Raw genomic sequence first — 26,506 nt, 5'->3', positions numbered from 1 at the left:
TGATGTAGTGAGGAGGATGTACAGTACAGGGATGAGGTAATGGTGGTGATGTAGTGAGGAGGATGTACAGTACAGGGATGAGGTAATGGTGGTGATGTAGTGAGGAGGATGTACAGTACAGGGATGAGGTAATGGTGGTGATGTAGTGAGGAGGATGTACAGTACAGGGATGAGGTAATGGTGGTGATGTAGTGAGGGGGATGTACAGTACAGGGATGAGGTAATGGCGGTGATGTAGTGAGGGGGATGTACAGTACAGGGATGAGGTAACGGTGGTGATGTAGTGAGGGGGATGTACAGTACAGGGATGAGGTAATGGTGGTGATGTAGTGAGGGGATGTACAGTACAGGGATGAGGTAATGGTGGTGATGTAGTGAGGAGGATGTACAGTACAGGGATGAGGTAATGGTGGTGATGTAGTGAGGAGGATGTACAGTACAGGGATGAGGTAATGGTGGTGATGTAGTGAGGAGGATGTACAGTACAGGGATGAGGTAATGGTGGTGATGTAGTGAGGAGGATGTACAGTACAGGGATGAGGTAATGGTGGTGATGTAGTGAGGAGGATGTACAGTACAGGGATGAGGTAATGGTGGTGATGTAGTGAGGAGGATGTACAGTGCAGGGATGAGGTAATGGTGGTGATGTAGTGAGGAGGATGTACAGTGCAGGGATGAGGTAATGGTGGTGATGTAGTGAGGGGGATGTACAGTACAGGGATGAGGTAATGGTGGTGATGTAGTGAGGGGGATGTACAGTACAGGGATGAGGTAATGGTGGTGATGTAGTGAGGGGGATGTACAGTACAGGGATGAGGTAATGGTGGTGATGTAGTGAGGAGGATGTACAGTACAGGGATGAGGTAATGGTGGTGATGTACAGTACAGGGATGAGGTAATGGTGGTGATGTAGTGATGGGGATGTACAGTACAGGGATGAGGTAATGGTGGTGATGTAGTGAGGAGGATGTACAGTACAGGGATGAGGTAATGGTGGTGATGTAGTGAGGAGGATGTACAGTACAGGGATGAGGTAATGGTGGTGATGTAGTGAGGGGGATGTACAGTACAGGGATGAGGTAATGGTGGTGATGTAGTGAGGAGGATGTACAGTACAGGGATGAGGTAATGGTGGTGATGTAGTGAGGGGGATGTACAGTACAGGGATGAGGTAATGGTGGTGATGTAGTGAGGGGGATGTACAGTACAGGGATGAGGTAATGGTGGTGATGTAGTGAGGAGGATGTACAGTACAGGGATGAGGTAATGGTGGTGATGTAGTGAGGAGGATGTACAGTACAGGGATGAGGTAATGGTGGTGATGTAGTGAGGAGGATGTACAGTACAGGGATGAGGTAATGGTGGTGATGTAGTAAGGAGGATGTACAGTACAGGGATGAGGTAATGGTGGTGATGTAGTGAGGAGGATGTACAGTGCAGGGATGAGGTAATGGTGGTGATGTACAGTACAGGGATGAGGTAATGGTGGTGATGTAGTGAGGGGGATGTACAGTACAGGGATGAGGTAATGGCGGTGATGTAGTGAGGGGATGTACAGTACAGGGATGAGGTAATGGTGGTGATGTAGTGAGGAGGATGTACAGTACAGGGATGAGGTAATGGTGGTGATGTAGTGAGGAGGATGTACAGTACAGGGATGAGGTAATGGTGGTGATGTAGTGAGGGGGATGTACTGTACAGGGATGAGGTAATGGTGGTGATGTAGTGAGGGGGATGTACAGTACAGGGATGAGGTAATGGTGGTGATGTAGTGAGGGGGATGTACAGTACAGGGATGAGGTAATGGTGGTGATGTAGTGAGGAGGATGTACAGTACAGGGATGAGGTAATGGTGGTGATGTAGTGAGGGGGATGTACAGTACAGGGATGAGGTAATGGTGGTGATGTAGTGAGGGGGATGTACAGTACAGGGATGAGGTAATGGTGGTGATGTAGTGAGGAGGATGTACAGTACAGGGATGATGTAATGGTGGTGATGTAGTGATGAGGATGTACAGTACAGGGATGAGGTAATGGTGGTGATGTAGTGAGGAGGATGTACAGTACAGGGATGAGGTAATGGTGGTGATGTAGTGAGGGGGATGTACAGTACAGGGATGAGGTAATGGTGGTGATGTAGTGAGGGGGATGTACAGTACAGGGATGAGGTAATGGTGGTGATGTAGTGAGGAGGATGTACAGTACAGGGATGAGGTAATGGTGGTGATGTAGTGAGGGGGATGTACAGTACAGGGATGAGGTAATGGTGGTGATGTAGTGAGGAGGATGTACAGTACAGGGATGAGGTAATGGTGGTGATGTAGTGAGGAGGATGTACAGTACAGGGATGAGGTAATGGCGGTGATGTAGTGAGGGGGATGTACAGTACAGGGATGAGGTAATGGTGGTGATGTAGTGAGGGGGATGTACAGTACAGGGATGAGGTAATGGCGGTGATGTAGTGAGGGGATGTACAGTACAGGGATGAGGTAATGGTGGTGATGTAGTGAGGGGGATGTACAGTACAGGGATGAGGTAATGGTGGTGATGTAGTGAGGGGATGTACAGTACAGGGATGAGGTAATGGTGGTGATGTAGTGAGGAGGATGTACAGTACAGGGATGAGGTAATGGCGGTGATGTAGTGAGGGGGATGTACAGTACAGGGATGAGGTAATGGCGGTGATGTAGTGAGGGGATGTACAGTACAGGGATGAGGTAATGGTGGTGATGTAGTGAGGAGGATGTACAGTACAGGGATGAGGTAATGGCGGTGATGTAGTGAGGAGGATGTACAGTACAGGGATGAGGTAATGGCGGTGATGTAGTGAGGGGATGTACAGTACAGGGATGAGGTAATGGTGGTGATGTAGTGAGGAGGATGTACAGTACAGGGATGAGGTAATGGCGGTGATGTAGTGAGGGGGATGTACAGTACAGGGATGAGGTAATGGTGGTGATGTAGTGAGGGGGATGTACAGTGCAGGGATGAGGTAATGGTGGTGATGTAGTGAGGGGGATGTACAGTACAGGGATGAGGAAATGGTGGTGATGTAGTGAGGGGGATGTACAGTACAGGGATGAGGTAATGGTGGTGATGTAGTGAGGGGGATGTACAGTACAGGGATGAGGTAATGGTGGTGATGTAGTGAGGAGGATGTACAGTACAGGGATGAGGTAATGGTGGTGATGTAGTGAGGAGGATGTACAGTACAGGGATGAGGTAATGGTGGTGATGTAGTGAGGGGATGTACAGTACAGGGATGAGGTAATGGTGGTGATGTAGTGAGGGGGATGTACAGTGCAGGGATGAGGTAATGGTGGTGATGTAGTGAGGGTGATGTACAGTACAGGGATGAGGTAATGGTGGTGATGTAGTGAGGGGGATGTACAGTACAGGGATGAGGTAATGGTGGTGATGTAGTGAGGGGGATGTACAGTACAGGGATGAGGTAATGGTGGTGATGTAGTGAGGGGATGTACAGTACAGGGATGAGGTAATGGTGGTGATGTAGTGAGGGGGATGTACAGTACAGGGATGAGGTAATGGTGGTGATGTAGTGAGGAGGATGTACAGTACAGGGATGAGGTAATGGTGGTGATGTAGTGAGGAGGATGTACAGTACAGGGATGAGGTAATGGTGGTGATGTAGTGAGGGGGATGTACAGTACAGGGATGAGGTAATGGTGATGATGTAGTGAGGGGATGTACAGTACAGGGATGAGGTAATGGTGATGATGTAGTGAGGGGATGTACAGTACAGGGATGAGGTAATGGTGGTGATGTAGTGAGGGGGATGTACAGTACAGGGATGAGGTAATGGTGGTGATGTAGTGAGGAGGATGTACAGTGCAGGGATGAGGTAATGGTGGTGATGTAGTGAGGGGGATGTACAGTACAGGGATGAGGTAATGGTGGTGATGTAGTGAGGGGGATGTACAGTACAGGGATGAGGTAATGGTGGTGATGTAGTGAGGGGGATGTACAGTACAGGGATGAGGTAATGGTGGTGATGTAGTGAGGAGGATGTACAGTGCAGGGATGAGGTAATGGTGGTGATGTAGTGAGGGGGATGTACAGTACAGGGATGAGGTAATGGTGGTGATGTGGTGAGGGGGATGTACAGTACAGGGATGAGGTAATGGTGGTGATGTACAGTACAGGGATGAGGTAATGGTGGTGATGTACAGTACAGGGATGAGGTAATGGTGGTGATGTAGTGAGGAGGATGTACAGTACAGGGATGAGGTAATGGTGGTGATGTAGTGAGGAGGATGTACAGTACAGGGATGAGGTAATGGTGGTGATGTAGTGAGGGGGATGTACAGTACAGGGATGAGGTAATGGTGGTGATGTAGTGAGGAGGATGTACAGTACAGGGATGAGGTAATGGTGGTGATGTAGTGAGGGGGATGTACAGTACAGGGATGAGGTAATGGTGGTGATGTACAGTACAGGGATGAGGTAATGGTGGTGATGTAGTGAGGTGATGTACAGTGCAGGGATGAGGTAATGGCGGTGATGTAGTGAGGAGGATGTACAGTACAGGGATGAGGTAATGGTGGTGATGTAGTGAGGAGGATGTACAGTACAGGGATGAGGTAATTGTGGTGATGTAGTGAGGGGGATGTACAGTGCAGGGATGAGGTAATGGTGGTGATGTAGTGAGGAGGATGTACAGTACAGGGATGAGGTAATGGTGGTGATGTAGTGAGGAGGATGTACAGTACAGGGATGAGGTAATGGCGGTGATGTAGTGAGGAGGATGTACAGTACAGGGATGAGGTAATGGTGGTGATGTACAGTACAGGGATGAGGTAATGGTGGTGATGTAGTGAGGAGGATGTACAGTACAGGGATGAGGTAATGGTGGTGATGTAGTGAGGGGGATGTACAGTACAGGGATGAGGTAATGGTGGTGATGTAGTGAGGAGGATGTACAGTACAGGGATGAGGTAATGGTGGTGATGTAGTGAGGAGGATGTACAGTACAGGGATGAGGTAATGGTGGTGATGTAGTGAGGGGGATGTACAGTACAGGGATGAGGTAATGGTGGTGATGTAGTGAGGGGGATGTACAGTACAGGGATGAGGTAATGGTGGTGATGTAGTGAGGAGGATGTACAGTACAGGGATGAGGTAATGGTGGTGATGTAGTGAGGGGATGTACAGTACAGGGATGAGGTAATGGCGGTGATGTAGTGAGGGGGATGTACAGTACAGGGATGAGGTAATGGTGGTGATGTAGTGAGGAGGATGTACAGTACAGGGATGAGGTAATGGTGGTGATGTAGTGAGGAGGATGTACAGTACAGGGATGAGGTAATTGTGGTGATGTAGTGAGGGGGATGTACAGTGCAGGGATGAGGTAATGGTGGTGATGTAGTGAGGGGATGTACAGTACAGGGATGAGGTAATGGCGGTGATGTAGTGAGGGGGATGTACAGTACAGGGATGAGGTAATGGTGGTGATGTACAGTACAGGGATGAGGTAATGGTGGTGATGTAGTGAGGGGGATGTACAGTACAGGGATGAGGTAATGGTGGTGATGTAGTGAGGAGGATGTACAGTACAGGGATGAGGTAATGGTGGTGATGTAGTGAGGAGGATGTACAGTACAGGGATGAGATAATGGTGGTGATGTAGTGAGGAGGATGTACAGTACAGAGATGAGGTAATGGTGGTGATGTAGTGAGGAGGATGTACAGTACAGGGATGAGGTAATGGTGGTGATGTAGTGAGGAGGATGTACAGTACAGAGATGAGGTAATGGTGGTGATGTAGTGAGGGGGATGTACAGTACAGGGATGAGGTAATGGTGGTGATGTAGTGAGGAGGATGTACAGTACAGGGATGAGGTAATGGTGGTGATGTAGTGAGGGGGATGTACAGTACAGGGATGAGGTAATGGTGGTGATGTAGTGAGGGGGATGTACAGTACAGGGATGAGGTAATGGTGGTGATGTACAGTACAGGGATGAGGTAATGGTGGTGATGTAGTGAGGAGGATGTACAGTACAGGGATGAGGTAATGGTGGTGATGTAGTGAGGGGGATGTACAGTACAGGGATGAGGTAATGGTGGTGATGTAGTGAGGGGGATGTACAGTACAGTGATGAGGTAATGGCGGTGATGTAGTGAGGGGGATGTACAGTACAGGGATGAGGTAATGGTGGTGATGTAGTGAGGGGGATGTACAGTACAGGGATGAGGTAATGGTGGTGATGTAGTGAGGGGGATGTACAGTACAGGGATGAGGTAATGGTGGTGATGTAGTGAGGGGGATGTACAGTACAGTGATGAGGTAATGGCGGTGATGTAGTGAGGGGGATGTACAGTACAGGGATGAGGTAATGGTGGTGATGTAGTGAGGGGGATGTACAGTACAGGGATGAGGTAATGGTGGTGATGTACAGTACAGGGATGAGGTAATGGTGGTGATGTAGTGAGGGGGATGTACAGTGCAGGGATGAGGTAATGGTGGTGATGTAGTGAGGAGGATGTACAGTACAGGGATGAGGTAATGGTGGTGATGTAGTGAGGGGGATGTACAGTACAGGGATGAGGTAATGGTGGTGATGTAGTGAGGAGGATGTACAGTACAGGGATGAGGTAATGGTGGTGATGTAGTGAGGGGGATGTACAGTACAGGGATGAGGTAATGGTGGTGATGTAGTGAGGAGGATGTACAGTACAGGGATGAGGTAATGGTGGTGATGTAGTGAGGGGGATGTACAGTACAGGGATGAGGTAATGGTGGTGATGTAGTGAGGGGGATGTACAGTACAGGGATGAGGTAATGGTGGTGATGTAGTGAGGGGGATGTACAGTGCAGGGATGAGGTAATGGTGGTGATGTAGTGAGGGGGATGTACAGTACAGGGATGAGGTAATGGTGGTGATGTAGTGAGGAGGATGTACAGTACAGGGATGAGGTAATGGTGGTGATGTAGTGAGGGGGATGTACAGTACAGGGAAGAGGTAATGGTGGTGATGTAGTGAGGGGGATGTACAGTACAGGGATGAGGTAATGGTGGTGATGTAGTGAGGGGGATGTACAGTACAGGGATGAGGTAATGGTGGTGATGTAGTGAGGGGGATGTACAGTACAGGGATGAGGTAATGGTGGTGATGTAGTGAGGAGGATGTACAGTACAGGGATGAGGTAATGGTGGTGATGTAGTGAGGAGGATGTACAGTACAGGGATGAGGTAATGGTGGTGATGTAGTGAGGGGGATGTACAGTACAGGGATGAGGTAATGGTAGTGATGTAGTGAGGGGGATGTACAGTACAGGGATGAGGTAATGGTGGTGATGTAGTGAGGGGGATGTACAGTACAGGGATGAGGTAATGGTGGTGATGTAGTGAGGGGGATGTACAGTACAGGGATGAGGTAATGGCGGTGATGTAGTGAGGAGGATGTACAGTACAGGGATGGAGGTAATGGTGGTGATGTAGTGGTGCTACAATATAAAGGAGGAGATGAGAAGGGGCCGCAATATAAGGAGGGAGATAAGAAGGTGGGACAATATAAAGGGGGATGAGAAGGGGCCACAATATAAAGGGGGATGAGAAGGGGCCACAATATAAAGGGGGATGAGAAGGGTCCACAATATAAAGGGGGTTGAGAAGGTGCCACAATATAAGGGGAGCGATGAGAACGGGCCACAATATAAAAGGGGGGATGAGAATGTTCCACAATATAAAGGGGGGGTTGAGAAGGGGCCACAATATAAGGGGAGCGATGAGAAGGGGCCACAATATAAAAGAGGGGATGAGAAGGGGCCACAATATAAGGGAAGAGACGAGAAGGGGCCACAATATAAAGGGGAGATGAGAAGGTGCCACAATATAAGGGGGGGATGAGAAGGTGCCAAAATATAAGGGGGGAGATGAGAAGGGGCCACAATATAAGGGGGGAGATGAGAAGGGGCCACAATATAAGGGGGGGATGAGAAGGTTCCACAATATAAGGGGGGAGATGAGAGGGGAGATGAGAAGGGGCCACAATATAAGGGGGGAGATGAGAAGGGGTCACAATATAAGGGGGGAGATGAGAAGGGGCCACAATATAAGGGGGGAGATGAGAAGGGGCCACAATATAAAGGGGGGTTGAGAAGGGGCCACGATATAAAGGGGGTTTGAGAAGGGGCCACAATATAAGGGGGGAGATGAGAAGGGGCCACAATATAAGGGGGGAGATGAGAAGGGGCCACAATATAAGGGGGGAGATGAGAAGGGGCCACAATATAAAGGGGGGTTGAGAAGGGGCCACAATCTAAGGGGGGAGATGAGAAGGGGCCACAATCTAAGGGGGTAGATGAGAAGGGGCCACAATCTAAGGGGGGAGATGAGAAGGGGCCACAATCTAAGGGGGGAGATGAGAAGGGGCCACAATCTAAGGGGGGAGATGAGAAGGGGGCAAAATATAAAGGGGGGGATGAGAAGGGGCCACAATATAAGGTGAGAGATGAGAAGGTGCCACAATATAAAGGGGGAGATGAGAAGGTGCCACAATATAAAGGGGGAGATGAGAAGGTGCCACAATATAAAGGGGAGATGAGAAGGGGCCACAATATAAGGGGGGAGATGAGAAGGGGCCACAATATAAAGGGGGGGATGTAGTGGTGCCACAATATAAAGGGGGTATGAGAACGTGCCACAATGTAAAGGGGGGGATGAGAAGGTGCCACTGTATAAAGGGGGAGATGAGAAGGGGCCACAATATAAAGGGGGGGATGAGAAGGTGCCACAATATAAGGGGGGAGATGAGAAGGGGCCACAATATAAAGGGGGGGATGAGAAGGTGCCACAATATAAAGGGGGGATGTAGTGGTGCCACAATATAAAGGGGGGTGAGAACGTGCCACAATGTAAAGGGGAGATGAGAAGGTTCCACAATATAAAGGGGGATGAGAAGGTGCCACAATATAAGGGGAGAGATGAGAAGGTGCCACAATATAAAGGGGAGAGATGAGAAGGTGCCACAATATAAAGGGGGGATGTAGTGGTGCCACAATATAAAGGGGGGATGAGAAGGTGCCACAATATAAAGGAGGGGGGAGAGAAGGGGCCACAATATAAAGGGGGAGATGAGAATGGTCCACAATATAAAGGGGGGGATGAGAACGTGCCACAATATAAAGGGGGGGGGGGGTGAGAAGGTGCCACAATATAAGGGGAGAGATGAGAAGGTGCCACAATATAAAGGGGGGATGAGAAGGGGCCACAATATAAAGGGGGGATGAGAACGTGCCACAATATAAAGGGAACTACTACCAGGCAGTGCAGTTAACATATACAATGTGGTGGATTAGGGCGGATCATAACAACCCAGCTGTAGTCCTAGAGGCGGCATGTGAAGCATTGGCCAACTTTGTTTACAGGGGAGGGAAAGTACATGGGCCTTATAACACATCTAATATGGTGGCGACCGTAACAGTATGGAAAAGAGTAGTGAACTATCGGGGGAACACATCTGGGGCCTGGAATTCTGGGCACGTAAGGGGATTAAATACCTGGTTCAGTTATACCAAAATGGGGTTCTTAAGACCTTCACACACCTTCCACAGGAGTTTGGCTTTGCTCCTACCGCCTTCTATAGGTACCTGCAACTACGTCATGCACTGGGGGTCCAATTTGGGAGGGAGGAGCCAAAGATCGAGCACAGCCCTATGGAGGCCATTGCCAGAACCCACCTCCACCTTTTATAAGCAATTGATGGATTCCCAGCCCTCTCCATCAGAGAAGCTTCCAAGTATGGCAGAGATATCCCGGACTTAGAGGACCATCATCTTAAAGAAATTACGCACAACTGGCGCTCAACAGCTATTAGTGCCCGAGACCAGCTGATACAAGTTTAGTGGCTACACCGGGTGTACTTGACCCCCTTGCGCCTGCGTCAGACGTGTGCACTCGATGCGGGGAGGGCACGGGCACCTTCTTCCACATGGTTTGGGAATGTCCGTCCATTCAGGATTATTGGAGGGGCATTCATTCTTACATTAATGGGCAACTGGGTCTTCCGGGTGTCTGCTCCCCTCGGGTGTGTCTACTGGGCCTAGTGGGAGACGACCTCCAGGTGAAATTTGAGAGGGTTTTGTTCCGGCTGCTAATGTTCTATGGTAGGAAGGTTATCCTGCTAAACTGGAAGCCTCCTAAGCTCCCCACGTTGGCCAAATGGTTATCGCTGATCAATGCGGAACTCCCAATGTACAAACTCACCTACACTGCTAGAGGTGCTCCGGACCACTTTTCCTTCATCTGGGATGCGTGGGTGACCGCTCAGACTGCTGCGGGAGGGGAGGAGGGATAGCTCTGTGTGTGTGAGGTGTGAATGAGCGCTCTCTGCCTTGGGGAGGGGGGTGCCTCCTGTGAGGAAGTATACGGGTTCAGTATTGCATTATTGACTTGAGGGGCGGGGCGGAGGGACTAGACGGGCGGGGCGGAGGGACTAGACGGGCGGGGCAGAGGGACTAGACGGGCGGGGCGGAAGGGCTAGGCGGTGGGACTAGGTGGTTGGGGCGGCGGGGCTAGGTGGTTGGGGCGGCGGGGCTAGGCAGAGGAGCTAGGTGGCGGGGCTGAGGGGCTAGGCGGTTGGGGCGGAGGGGCTAGGCGGTTGGGGCGGTGGGGCTAGGCGGTTGGGGCGGTGGGGCTAGGCGGTTGGGGCGGAGGGGCTAGGCGGTTGGGGCGGAGGGGCTAGGCGGTTGGGGCGGAGGGGCTAGGCGGTTGGGGCGGAGGGGCTAGGCGGCGGGGCGGAGGGGCTAGGCGGTTGGGGCGGAGGGGCTAGGCAACGGGTTGGAGGGGCTAGGCGGCGGGGCGGAGGGGTTAGGGGGCTGGGCCACCGATGGTCCAGTCCGACCCTGGGTCCACTTTATTATCTCCTCTTTGCTGCCAGTCATTGTTGGGGGGGGGGAGAGGCCGGACCCCCTGGCACCGCGATCCCTACGATAGAGCAGATGAGTTCCCACCACTTCTTACACATCTCCTGGAGAAGAATCCACAATTACACATAGGAGGGAATGGAGTTTGGTTGATGGGACAAGTACATTGTGTTTGTAGGACTAGGCCCAGGAGCTGACACTCCATTCTCCTCTCTCGGCAGCTGGTGAAGCTCTGTGCACACACCATGGACGCCGGCCGCCACTTCTGCTCCTCCAATAGACAGTTTGTCGGAGCCCTACGGGAATTGTCCCTCCACTCACAGGAAGACAGTAGCTTAAAGGTAAGTACCCCCTATTTGTCACAGGCCAGTAGGTAGGTCTTCTGGTAGGGGAGGAGATGTGTGGTGGTCCTGACTGCTCCTACTATAATAATACTACAGACTGCCCCTACTATAATAATACTACAGACTGCTCCTACTATAATAATACTACAGACTGCTCCTACTATAATAATACTACAGACTGCCCCTACTATAATAATACTACAGACTGCCCCCGCTATAATAATACTACAGACTGCCCCCGCTATAATAATACTACAGACTGCCCCTACTATAATAATACTACAGACTGCCCCTACTATAATAATACTACAGACTGCTCCTACTATAATAATACTACAGACTGCTCCTACTATAATAATACCACAGACTGCCCCTACTATAATAATACTACAGACTGCCCCTACTATAATAATACCACAGACTGCCCCAACTATAATAATACTACAGATGCTTCTACTATAATAATACTACAGACTGCCCCTACTATAATAATACTACAGACTGCCCCTACTATAATAATACCACAGACTGCCTCGACTATAATAACACTACAGACTGCCCCTACTATAATAATACTACAGACTGCCCCTACTATAATAATACTACAGACTGCCCCTACTATAATAATACCACAGACTGCCCCGACTATAATAATACTACAAACTGCTTCGACTATAATAATACCACAGACTGCCCCTACTATGATAATAATACAGACTGCTCCTACTATAATAATACTACAGATTGCTCCTACTATAATAATAATACAGACTGCTCCTACTATAATAATACTACAGACTGCCCCTACTATAATAATACTACAGACTGCCCCTACTATAATAATACTACAGACTGCTCCTACTATAATAATACTGCAGACTGCTCCTACTATAATAATACTACAGACTGCTCCTACTATAATAATACTACAGACTGCTCCTTCTAAAATACTACAGACTGCCCCTACTATAATACTACAGACTGCCCCTACTATAATACTACAGACTGCCCCTACTATAATAATACTACAGACTGCTCCTACTATAATAATACTACAGACTGCTCCTACTATAATAATAGTACAGACTGCCCCTACTATAATAATACCACAGACTGCTCCTACTATAATAATACTACAGACTGCCCCTACTATAATAATACTACAGACTGCCCCTACTATAATAATACCACAGACTGCCCCTACTATAATAATACCACAGACTGCCCCTACTATAATAATACCACAGACTGCCCCTACTATAATAATACTACAGAGTGCCCCTACTATAATAATACTACAGAGTGCCCCTACTATAATAATACTACAGACTGCTCCTACTATAATAATACTACAGAGTGCCCCTACTATAATAATACTACAGACTGCTCCTACTATAATAATACTACAGACTGCTCCTACTATAATAATACTACAGACTGCTCCTTCTAAAATACTACAGACTGCCCCTACTATAATAATACTACAGACTGCTCCTACTATAATAATACCACAGACTGCCCCTACTATAATAATACCACAGACTGCTCCTACTATAATAATACTACAGACTTCCTCTACTATAATAATACTACAAACTGCCCCTACTATAATAATACTACAGACTGCCCCTACTATAATAATACTACAGACTGCCCCTACTATAATAATACCACAGACTGCCCCTACTATAATAATACTACAGACTGCCCCTACTATAATAATACCACAGACTGCTCCTACTATAATAATATTACAGACTGCTCCTACTATAATAATACTACAGACTGCCCCTACTATAATAATACTACAGACTGCCCCTGCTATAATAATACCACAGACTGCCCCTACTATAATAATACTACAGACTGCCCCTACTATAATAATACCACAGACTGCCCCTACTATAATAATACCACAGACTGCTCCTACTATAATAATATTACAGACTGCTCCTACTATAATAATACCACAGACTGCTCCTACTATAATAATACCACAGACTGCTCCTACTATAATAATACCACAGACTGCTCCTACTATAATAATACCACAGACTGCTCCTACTATAATAATACCACAGACTGCCCCTACTATAATAATACCACAGACTGCTCCTACTATAATAATACTACAGACTGCCCCTACTATAATTCTACAGACTGCCCCTACTATAATAATACCACTTACTGCTCCTACTATAATAATACTACAGACTGCTCCTACTATAATAATACTACAGACAGCCCTACTATATGGAAGGAGGTGTTGTGAGGACCATGATGCACATGGCAGGTGGTGATGTGAGGACCATGATGATTATGGCAGGAGGTGATGTGAGGACCATGATGCTTATGGCAGGAGGTGATGTGAGGACCATGATGTACATGGCAGGAGGTGATGTGAGGACCATGGTGCACATGGCAGGAGGTGATGTGAGGACCATGATGTACATGGCAGGAGGTGATGTGAGGACCATGGTGCACATGGCAGGTGGTGATGTGAGGACCATGATGTACATGGCAGGAGGTGATGTGAGGACCATGGTGCACATGGCAGGAGGTGATGTGAGGACCATGGTGCACATGGCAGGTGGTGATGTGAGGACCATGGTGCACATGGCAGGAGGTGATGTGAGGACCATGATGCTTATGGCAGGTGATGATGTGAGGACCATGATGAACATGGCAGGTGGTGATGTGAGGACCATGGTGCACATGGCAGGTGGTGATGTGAGGACCATGATGAACATGGCAGGAGTTGATGTGAGGACCATGATGCACATGGCAGGTGGTGATGTGAGGACCATGATGATTATGGCAGGTGGTGATGTGAGGACCATGATGCACATGGCAGGTGGTGATGTGAGGACCATGGTGCACATGGCAGGTGGTGATGTGAGGACCATGATGAACATGGCAGGAGGTGATGTGAGGACCATGATGCACATGGCAGGTGGTGATGTGAGGACCATGATGATTATGGCAGGTGGTGATGTGAGGACCATGATGCACATGGCAGGTGGTGATGTGAGGACCATGATGCACATGGCAGGTGGTGATGTGAGGACCATGATGTACATGGCAGGTGGTGATGTGAGGACCATGATGCACATGGCAGGTGATGATGTGAGGTCCATGATGTACATGGCAGGTGGTGATGTGAGGACCATGATGTACATGGCAGGTGGTGATGTGAGGACCATGATGTACATGGCAGGTGGTGATGTGAGGACCATGATGCACATGACAGGTGGTGATGTGAGGACCATGATGTACATGGCAGGAGGTGATGTGAGGACCATGATGCACATGGCAGGAGGTGATGTGAGGACCATGATGCACATGGCAGGTGGTGATGTGAGGACCATGATGCACATGGCAGGAGGTGATGTGAGGACCATGATGTACATGGCAGGTGGTGATGTGAGGACCATGATGCACATGGCAGGTAGTGATGTGAGGACCATGATGCACATGACAGGTGGTGATGTGAGGACCATGATGTACATGGAAAGAGGTGATGTGAGGACCATGGTGCACATGGCAGGTGGTGATGTGAGGACCATGATGAACATGGCAGGAGGTGATGTGAGGACCATGATGAACATGGCAGGAGGTGATGTGAGGACCATGATGCTTATGGCAGGTGGTGATGTGACGACCATGGTGCACATGGCAGGTGGTGATGTGAGGACCATGATGAACATGGCAGGAGGTGATGTGAGGACCATGATGCACATGGCAGGTGGTCATGTGAGGACCATGATGTACATGGCAGGTGGTGATGTGAGGACCATGATGCACATGGCAGGAGGTGATGTGAGGACCATGATGCACATGGCAGGTGGTGATGTGAGGACCACTATGTACATGGCAGGAGGTGATGTGAGGACCATGATGTACATGGCAGGTGGTGATGTGACGACCATGGTGCACATGGCAGGTGGTGATGTGAGGACCATGATGAACATGGCAGGAGGTGATGTGAGGACCATAATGCTTATGGCAGGAGGTGATGTGAGGACCATGATGCTTATGGCAGGAGGTGATGTGAGGACCATGATGCACATGGCAGGTGGTGATGTGAGGACCATGATGCACATGGCAGGTGGTGATGTGAGGACCATGATGTACATGGCAGGTGGTGATGTGAGGACCATGATGCTTATGCAGGTGGTGATGTGAGGTCCATGATGCACATGGCAGGTGGTGATGTGAGCACCATGATGCACATGGCAGGTGGTGTTATGAGGACCATGATGCTTATGGCAGGTGGTGATGTGAGGTCCATGATGCACATGGCAGGTGATGATGTGAAGTCCATGATGCACATGACAGGTGGTGATGTGAGGACCATGATGCACATGGCAGGAGGTGATGTGAGCACCATAATGTATATGGCAGGTGGTGATTTGAGGACCATGATGCACATGGCAGGTGGTGATGTGAGGACCATGATGCTTATGGCAGGAGGTGATGTGAGGACCATGATGCACATGGCAGGTGGTGATGTGAGGACCATGATGATTATGGCAGGAGGTGATGTGAGGACCATGATGCTTATGGCAGGAGGTGATGTGAGGACCATGATGCACATGGCAGGAGGTGATGTGAGGACCATGGTGCACATGGCAGGAGGTGATGTGAGGACCATGATGTACATGGCAGGAGGTGATGTGAGGACCATGATGCTTATGGCAGGAGGTGATGTGAGGACCATGATGTACATGGCAGGAGGTGATGTGAGGACCATGGTGCACATGGCAGGTGGTGATGTGAGGACCATGATGTACATGGCAGGTGATGATGTGAGGACCATGGTGCTTATGGCAGGTGGTGATGTGAGGACCATGATGTACATGGCAGGTGGTGATGTGAGGACCATGATGCACATGGCAGGTGGTGATGTGAGGACCATGATGTACATGGCAGGTGGTGATGTGAGGACCATGATGTACATGGCAGGTGGTGATGTGAGGACCATGATGTACATGGCAGGTGGTGATGTGAGGACCATGATGCTTATGCAGGTGGTGATGTGAGGACCATGGTGCTTGGTCACAGGTGTTGATGAAGTGAAGACCAGTGGTTTTTTAATGACCCTTTTCTCTGATGTCTCTTGTAACAGGAATGTCTGGAGACGTTTTCTGATGGACTGATCAGAATCATAGACAATCACGTGGTGAGACAGCACACTTCCTCTCTTGTCTTCTCTATCTCTCCTCGTACTTTGCTTTCCTCTCCCGATTGCTCTCTATATTACTCTCCATTCCTGCAGGATCTCCTGGACTCCATCCAGCAAAGCTTCAAACAGAAACTACAGCATCTGCTCAAAGAGTAAGTTTCCTTCAGCGCCCTCATACCTGACATTTCTCAAGCTTTACCAAGGTGGGCGCCTTGTGATGGGAGGAGGCTACACGAAGGGGAGAAGGACCTATATGTCTACTGAGATATTATGGATTAGGTACTGATAGGAAGAAAAATATACAGTGATGGCACAAGCTGTACAGCATCACGTCTAGCAGGCAAATGTTAACTATAAGCTACCCATTGTTATTATTACAGGAGAGGATGTTCTACCATCTACACCTAGAGAAGAGGAGGTTCTACCATCACCATAGACAGGGACATCCTCTACACCTAGAGGAGAGAAGGTTCTATCATCACCATAGACAGGGGGCATCCTCTACACCTAGAGGAGAGGAGGTTCTACCATCACCATAGACAGGAGGCATCCTCTACACCTAGAGGAGAGGAGGTTCTACCATCACCATAGAGAGGGGACATCCTCTACACCTAGAGGAGAGGAGGTTCTACCATCACCATAGACAGGAGGCATCCTCTACACCTAGAGGAGAGGAGGTTCTACCATCACCATAGACAGGGACATCCTCTACACCTAGAGGAGAGAAGGTTCTATCATCACCATAGACAGGGGGCATCCTCTACACCTAGAGGAGAGGAGGTTCTACCATCACCATAGACAGGGACATCCTCTACACCTAGAGGAGAGAAGGTTCTATCATCACCATAGACAGGGACATCCTCTACACCTAGAGGAGAGAAGGTTCTATCATCACCATAGACAGGGGGCATCCTCTACACCTAGAGGAGAGGAGGTTCTACCATCACCATAGACAGGGGGCATCCTCTACACCTAGAGGAGAGGAGGTTCTACCATCACCATAGACAGGAGGCATTCTCTACACCTAGAGGAGAGGAGGTTCTACCATCACCATAGACAGGGGGCATCCTCTACACCTAGAGGAGAGGAGGATCTACCATCACCATAGACAGGGGGCATCCTCTACACCTAGAGGAGAGGAGGTTCTACCATCACCATAGACAGGAGTCATTCTCTACACCTAGAGGAGAGGAGGTTCTACCATCACCATAGACAGGGGCATCCTCTATACCTAGCGGAGATTCTGCCATCACCATAGACAGGGGGCATCCTCTACACCTAGAGGAGAGGAGGTTCTACCATCACCATAGACAGGGGGCATCCTCTACACCTAGAGGAGAGAAGGTTCTACCATCACCATAGACAGGGGACATTCTCTACACCTAGAGGAGAGAAGGTTCTATCATCACCATAGACAGGGGGCATCCTCTACACCTAGAGGAGAGGAGGTTCTACTATCACCATAGACAGGGGGCATCCTCTACACCTAGAGGAGAGGAGGTTCTACCATCACCATAGAAAGGGGGCATCCTCTACACCTAGAGGAGAGGAGGTTCTACTATCACCATAGACAGGAGGCATCCTCTACACCTAGAGGAGAGGAGGTTCTACCATCACCATAGACAGGGGGCATCCTCTACACCTAGAGGAGAGGAGGTTCTACTATCACCATAGACAGGGGGCATCCTCTACACCTAGAGGAGAGGAGGTTCTACTATCACCATAGACAGGGGGCATCCTCTACACCTAGAGGAGAGGAGGTTCTACCATCACCATAGACAGGGGGCATCTTCTACACCTAGAGGAGAGGAGGTTCTACCCTCACCATAGACAGGGGCATCCTCTACACCTAGAGGAGATGAGGTTCTACCCTCACCATAGACAGGGGCATCCTCTACACCTAGAGGAGAGGAGGTTCTACCATCACCATAGACAGGGGGCATCCTCTACACCTAGAGGAGATGAGGTTCTACCCTCACCATAGACGGGGACATCCTCTACACCTAGAGGAGAGGAGGTTCTACCATCACCATAGACAGGAGGCATCCTCTGCATCTAGAGGATATGAGGTTCTATCATCACCATAGACAGGGGGCATCCTCTACACCTAGAGGAGAGGAGGTTCTACCATCACCATAGACAGGGGGCATCCTCTACACCTAGAGGAGAGGAGGTTTACCATCACCATAGACACGGGGCATCCTCTACTCCTAAAGGAGAGGAGGTTCTACCATCACCATAGACAGGGGCATCCTCTACACCTAGAGGAGAGGAGGTTCTACCATCACCATAGACAGGGGGCATCCTCTACACCTAGAGGAGAGGAGATTCTACCATCACCATAGACAGGGGACATCCTCTACACCTAGAGGAGAGGAGGTTCTACTATTACCATAGACAGGGGGCATCCTCTACACCTAGAGGAGAGGAGGTTCTACCATCACCATAGATATGGGGCATCCTCTACACCTAGAGGAGAGGAGGATCTACCATCACCATAGACAGGGGGACATCCTCTACACCTAGAGGAGAGGAGGCTCTACCATCACCATAGACAGGGGCCATCCTCTACACCTACAGGAGAGGAGGTTCTACCATCACCATAGACAGGGGACATCCTCTACACCTAGAGGAGAGGAGGATCTACCATTACCATAGACAGGGGGCATCCTCTACACCTAGAGGAGAGGAGGTTCTACCATCACCATAGACAGGGGGCATCCTCTACAGCTAGAAGAGAGGAGGTTCCATCATCACTATAGACAGGGGGCATCCTCTACACCTAGAGGAGAGGAGGTTATACCATCGCCATAGACAGGAGGCATCCTCTACACCTAGAGGAGAGGAGGTTCTACCATCACCATAGACAGGGGGCATCCCCTACACCTAGAGGAGAGGAGGTTCTACCATCACCATAGACAGGGGGCATCCTCTACACCTAGAGGAGAAGGAGGTTCTACTATCACCATAGACAGGGGGCATCCTCTACACCTAGAGGAGAGGAGGTTCTACCATCACCATAGACAGGGGGCATCCTCTACACCTAGAGAAGAGGAGGTTCTACCATCACCATAGACAGGGGGCATCCTCTACACCTAGAGGAGAGGAGGTTCTACCATCACCATAGACAGGGGGCATCCTCTACACCTAGAGGAGAGGAGGTTCTACCACCACCATAGACAGGAGGCATCCTCTACACCTAGAGAAGAGGAGGTTCTACCATCACCATAGACAGGGGGCATCCTCTACACCTAGAGGAGAGGAGATTCTACCATCACCATAGACAGGGGACATCCTCTACACCTAGAGGAGAGGAGGTTCTACCATCACCATAGACAGGGGGCATCCTCTACACCTAGAGGAGAGGAGGATCTACCATCACCATAGACAGGAGGCATCCTCTACACCTAGAGGAGAGGAGGTTCTTCCATCACCATAGACAGGGGGCATCCTCTACACCTAGAGGAGAGGAGGATCTACCATCACCATAGACAGGAGGCATCCTCTACACCTAGAGGAGAGGAGGTTCTACCATCACCATAGACAGGGGGCATCATCTACACCTAGAGGAGAGGAGGTTCTACCATCACCATAGACAGGAGGCATCCTCTACACCTAGAGGAGAGGAGGTTCTACCATCACCATAGACAGGGGGCATCCTCTACACCTAGAGGAGAGGAGGTTCTACCATCACCATAGACAGGGGGCATCCTCTACACCTAGAGGAGAGGAGGTTCTACCATCACCATAGACAGGAGGCATCCTCTACACCTAGAGGAGAGGAGGTTCTACCATCACCTTAGACAGGGGGCATCCTCTACACCTAGAGGAGAGGAGGTTCTACCATCACCATAGACAGGGGGCATCCTCTACACCTAGAGGAGAGGAGGTTCTACCATCACCATAGACAGGAGGCATCCTCTACACCTAGAGGAGAGGAGGTTAGACCATCACCATAGACAGGGGGCATCCTCTACACCTAGAGGAGAGGAGGTTCTACCATCACCATAGACAGGGGACATCCTCTACACCTAGAGGAGAGGAGGTTCTACCATCACCATAGACAGGGGGCATCCTCTACACCTAGAGGAGAGGAGGGTCTACCATCACCATAGACAGGGGGCATTCTCTACACCTAGAGGAGAGGAGGATCTACTATCACCATAGACAGGGGACATCCTCTATACCTAGATGAGAGGAGGATCTACTATCACCATAGACAGGGGGCATCCTCTACACCTAGATGAGAGGAGGATCTACTATCACCATAGACAGGGGGCATCCTCTATACCTAGAGGAGAGGAGGATCTACTATCACCATAGACAGGGGGCATCCTCTACACCTAGAGGAGAGGAGGATCTACTATCACCATAGACAGGGGGCATCCTCTACACCTAGAGGAGAGGAGGTTCTACCATCACCATAGACAGGGGGCATCCTCTACACCTAGAGGAGAGGAGGATCTACTATCACCATAGACAGGGGGCATCCTCTACACCTAGAGGAGAGGAGGTTCTACCATCACCATAGACAGGAGGCATCCTCTACACCTAGAGGAGAGGAGGTTCTACCATCACCATACACAGGGGGCATCCTCTACACCTAGAGGAGAGGAGGTTCTACCATCACCATAGACAGGGACATCCTCTACACCTAGAGGAGAGGAGGTTCTACCATCACCATAGACAGGGGCATCCTCTACACCTAGAGGAGAGGAGGATCTACTATCACCATAGACAGGGGGCATCCCCTACACCTAGAGGAGAGGAGGTTCTACCATCACCATAGACAGGAGGCATCATCTACACCTAGAGGAGAGGAGGTTCTACCATCACCATAGACAGGGGGCATCCTCTACACCTAGAGGAGAGGAGGTTCTACCATCACCATAGACAGGGGGCATCCTCTACACCTAGAGGAGAGGAGGTTCTACCATCACCATAGACAGGGGACATCCTCTACACCTAGAGGAGAGGAGGTTCTACCATCACCATAGACAGGGGGCATCCTCTACACCTAGAGGAGAGGAGGCTCTACCCCATGGTAATTGTACCCTGTCCCAATTCCTGTTATTCACCGAATTGGTCCAAAGAGGTTTCTGCATCCAAGAGATTGGTCAATAGATGAGGCTCTACAAGTCAGCAATAATGCGGAGCCGCCCGGTATAACTGTATACAGCGCCTGATACCCAAAGTGAGAACAGAAATAGCTAATATTCCTAGAAGTGAATTACTACTAAAAATCCAGATCCAGAAGAAGGCAGAATTAACCCCTGCAGGACAGCAGCAAATATAGACGGGAAAGTGAGGCCATGGAAATGCCATTTATGATGAAGAGCCAGAACTTTGGGACTTAGTGGCCTCCACAATACAAGGCGATAGTCGCTGATGTGCAGGAGAATAAGAATTGTCTCCATCATCCCGGATAAAGTGAAGCATCAGAATACATTTACTGCTTCAATAGCATTTGGTTTAGAAGAAATTAAAAAGAATTAGAGAGGAGGAGATTTTATCCACCAAATGTCGCGGCCTGAAAGCCGATGGATTTTTAATTTAGAAACACCGGCCCCTAATGGACTTATAACATAAATAAGTGTTAAAAAGCAAATCGCTCTATTTCATGATTACGACATATTCTTTCAAAGAAGATTCACATATATACACACACATATATACATACATATATACACATACATATATACATACACACATATATACATACATATATACACACATATATACACACATATATACACACATATATACACACATATATACATACATATATACACACATATATACACACATATATACACACATATATACATACATATATACATACATATATACACACATATATACACACATATATACATACATATATACACACATATATACATACATATATACATACATATATACACACATATATACATACATATATACATACATATATACACACATATATACACACATATATACATACATATATACACACATATATACATACATATATACACACATATATACACACATATATACACACATATATACATACATATATACATACATATATACACACATATATACACACATATATACATACATATATACACACATATATACACACATATATACACACATATATACACACATATATACATACATATATACATACATATATATATACATACATATATATATACATACATATATACACACATATATACACACATATATACACACATATATACACACATATATACACATACACACATATATACACACATATATACACACATATACACACATATATACACACATATATACACACATATATACACACATATATACACACATATATACACACATATATACACACATATATACACACATATATACACACATATATACACACATATATACATACATATATACACACATATATACACACATACACACATACATATATACACACATATATACATACATATATACACACATATATACACACATATATACATACATATATATACACACATATATACATACATATATACACACATATATACACACATATACACATACATATATACACACATATATACCTACATATATACATACATATATACACACATATATACACACATATATACACACATATATACACACTTATATACACACATATATACACACATATATACACACATATATACATACATACATACACACATATATACCTACATATATACACACATATATACACACATATATACATACATATATACACACATATATACATACATATATACACACATATATACATACATATATACACACATATATACACACATATATACACACATATATACACACATATATACACACATATATACATACATATATACCTACATATATACCTACATATATACACACATATATACCTACATATATACACACATATATACACACATATATACACACATATATACACATACACACATATATACATACATATATACACACATATATACACATACACACATATATACATACATATATACACACATATATACACACATATATACATACATATATACACACATATATACATACATATATACATACATATATACACATATATACACACATATATACACATACATATATACACACATATATACACACATATACATACATATATACACACATATATACACACATATATACACACATATATACACACATATATATACATATATACATACATATATACACACATATATACACACATATACACATAGATATATACACACATATATACACACATATACACATACATATATACACACATATATACACACATATACACATACATATATACACACATATATACACACATATATACACACATATATACACACATATACACATACATATATACACACATATATACACATACACACACATACATACATATACATACATATATACACACATATATACACACATATATATACACACATATACATATATACATACATATATACACACATATATACACACACATATACATACATATATACACACATATATACACACATATACACACATATATACATACATATATACACACATATACACACATATATACATACATATATATACACATATATACACACATATACATACATATATACATACATATATACATACATATATACACACATATATACACACATATATACATACATATATACACATACACACATACACACACATACATACATATACATACATATATACATACATATATACACACATATATACACACACATATACATACATATATACACACATATATACATACATATATACACACATATATGCACACACATATACATACATATATACACACATATATACACACATATATACATACATATATACACACATATACACACATATATACATACATATATATACACACATACACACACATATATACACACATATACATACATATATACATACATATATACATACATATATACACACATATATACACACATATATACATACATATATACACATACACACATACATACATATACATACATATATACACACATATATACACACACATATACACACACATATACATACATATATACATACATATATACACATACATACATACATATACATACATATATACACACATATATACACACACATATACATACATATACACACATATATATACATACATATATACATACATATATACATATACACACACATATACACACATATATACACACACATATATACACACATATATACATATATATATATACACATACACACATACACACACATACATACATATACATACATATATACACACATATATACACACATATATACATACATATATACACATACATACATACACACATACATACATATACATACATATATACACACATACATACACACATATATACATACATATATACACACATATATACATATATACACACATATATACATTCATATATACACACATATATACACACATATACACATACATATACACATAAACACATATATATACACATACATATACACATAAACACATATATACACATATACATATACACATACACACATATACACATACATATACACACATATACACATACACACATATACACATACATATATACACACATATATACACACACATATACATACATATACACACATATATATACACACATATATACATACATATACACATACATATACACACATATATACACACATATATACACACATATACACATACATATACACATACACACATATATACACACATATACACATACACACATATATACATACATATACACACATATATACACACATATACACATACATATACACATATACAAATACATATAGACACATATACATATACACACATATATACACACATATACATATACACATACACATATACAAATACATATACACACATATACATATACACACATATATACACACATATACACATACATATACACACATATATTCACACATATACACATACATATACACACATACACATATATACACATATATATACACACATATACACACATATACACATATATACACATATATACACATACATATACACACATATATACACACATATATACATATACACATACATATACACATATACAAATACATATACACACATATACATATACACATACATATACACACATATATACACACATATACACATACATATACACACATATATACACATATACACATACATATACACACATACACACATATATACACACATATACACATATATACACACATATACACATACATATACACATATACAAATACATATACACACAAATACATATACACACATATACATATACACACTTATATACACACATATACACATACATATACACACACATATATACACACATATACACATACATATACACACATATATACAAATACACACATATATACACACATATATACACACATATACACATACTTATACACATACACACATATATACACACATATACACATACACACATATATACATACATATACACATACATATACACACATATATACACACATATATACACACATATACACATACATATACACATACACACATATATACACACATATACACATACACACATATATACATACATATACATATACACACATATATACACACATATACACATATACAAATACATATAGACACATATACATATACACACATATATACACACATATACACATACATATACACATACACATATACAAATACATATACACACATATACACATACACACATATATACACACATATACACATACATATACACACATATATACACACATATACACATACATATACACACATACACACATATATACACATATATATACACATATACACACATATACACATATATACACATATATATACACATACATATACACACATATATACATATACAC

General features: G+C 45.2%; 1 protein-coding gene across 1 annotated transcript in view; it reads left to right on the top strand.

Annotated features, from left to right (window-relative positions):
* The first annotated feature begins 11,110 nt into the window (after nt 1-11,110).
* Nucleotides 11,111-26,506, top strand: part of ACAP1 (ArfGAP with coiled-coil, ankyrin repeat and PH domains 1) — a 203,771-nt gene continuing 188,375 nt past the window's right edge. The window contains exons 1-3 of the mRNA XM_072150122.1: nt 11,111-11,226; nt 16,358-16,411; nt 16,508-16,566. Of these exons, the coding sequence (XP_072006223.1) occupies nt 11,131-11,226; nt 16,358-16,411; nt 16,508-16,566 (209 nt within the window). The 5' untranslated portion in view covers nt 11,111-11,130. The remainder of the gene's footprint in view (nt 11,227-16,357; nt 16,412-16,507; nt 16,567-26,506) is intronic.

Source organism: Engystomops pustulosus, chromosome 4 (assembly GCF_040894005.1).
Source record: "Engystomops pustulosus chromosome 4, aEngPut4.maternal, whole genome shotgun sequence".
Taxonomy (NCBI): Eukaryota; Metazoa; Chordata; class Amphibia; order Anura; family Leptodactylidae; genus Engystomops; species Engystomops pustulosus.
Note: the sequence above shows the minus strand (reverse complement) of the source record. Positions and strands in the feature narration are given on the sequence as shown.